We start from the raw sequence: 1,072 nt of genomic DNA, 5'->3' as shown, positions 1-1,072 counted from the left end.
GAGCAAGTCGATATATTCACCAGAGATGTTGAGTTGACCAAGGCAGATGAATTTGTCGATAAACATCTCGGAAGTATCAGTGTGAAGAGTGCGATTAAGACAATTGAAGATCGTGCTGCTCGTCAGAAAGATCGTTTAGTTGGTGAAGATATCACTAATATTCCGGTGAAGACGAGATCAAATGTCGACACCACGTCTATGCCATTAAATACATCCGAAGTCAAATTCCCTAGCATGGAAGAGTTCACTACTGCTGCTACAAATGCTACCACAATACCTGAAGGCTGTATCATTCAAGAAAACCTCCTCATCTACGCAAAGACTGGGCTGATGTATGTCCCAGAGGACCTTGGAGGCAAAATACTTTACTACCACTACAGTCGGGTCGGTGCTCACCAAGGTGCACAAAAGATGATAGTGCGTATCAAGAAACATTTCTACTGGCCGAATCTAGCTAAAGATTGTGTTGATTTTACTGCTGATTGATTGTAATTGATTGTTGATTTTACTACTGTTGATTTAACCTGTCAACGTCGTATGAATGTTACCAATCTAATCGGGAAAGGAGTACTATTATCTACTGACTTTAATGTGTTAGTGTCAATTGATTCTATTGGTCCGTTTGCGTACAAGAAGAAGGTGTACAATCTTATCACTATGATTGATAATTTGACGAAGTGGGTTGAGGTCGGTATGTACGAAGAAGCTACCGCGTTATCCGCTTGGAACATTGTCTATAGTATGTGGATATGCCGTTTGGGTGTGCCTCATAAAGTGCTTACTGACAATGGTGCCATGTTCACGGGTCGAGACTTCTGTGATAAGTTGGAGTCGCTCGGAGTTCGCACTGATAACGCGTCTCCACAGTATCCGCAAGGCAATTCGATGATAGAAGCTTTTCATCATTATTTGAAAGGTGTGTTATCTCGAAGTGTGGTTAATAACTGGTCATTTGAAGAAGTCTTGTCATCTGCGCTATATGCATATCGCTCTACACCTCACATTAGTACAGGAGAGTCGCCTTATAAGTTACTTACGGGCAATGACATGGTATTGCCCAACTTTCAGTCAT

At 41.7% G+C, this 1,072-nt stretch overlaps 2 protein-coding genes across 2 annotated transcripts; both read left to right on the top strand.

The window, feature by feature from the left end:
- Positions 1–3: 3 nt before the first annotated feature.
- GNI_213860 (hypothetical protein) lies at positions 4–486 on the top strand (the record flags this gene model as incomplete). The annotated part of the gene is made up of 1 exon (XM_011135546.1): positions 4–486. A coding segment is annotated over one exon (483 nt), but the record flags the coding sequence as incomplete, so codon positions are not given.
- A 51-nt stretch (positions 487–537) lies between these two features.
- On the top strand, positions 538–965 carry GNI_213850 (integrase core domain protein; the record flags this gene model as incomplete). Its single annotated transcript, XM_011135545.1, has 1 exon — positions 538–965. A coding segment is annotated over one exon (428 nt), but the record flags the coding sequence as incomplete, so codon positions are not given.
- Between the last annotated feature and the right edge of the window lie 107 nt (positions 966–1,072).

This window comes from Gregarina niphandrodes, assembly GCF_000223845.1.
Source record: "Gregarina niphandrodes unplaced genomic scaffold scaffold00148, whole genome shotgun sequence".
NCBI lineage: Eukaryota > Apicomplexa > Conoidasida > Eugregarinorida > Gregarinidae > Gregarina > Gregarina niphandrodes.
The sequence above is the reverse complement of the archived record's forward strand: the minus strand, read 5'-3'. Positions and strand labels throughout refer to the sequence as shown.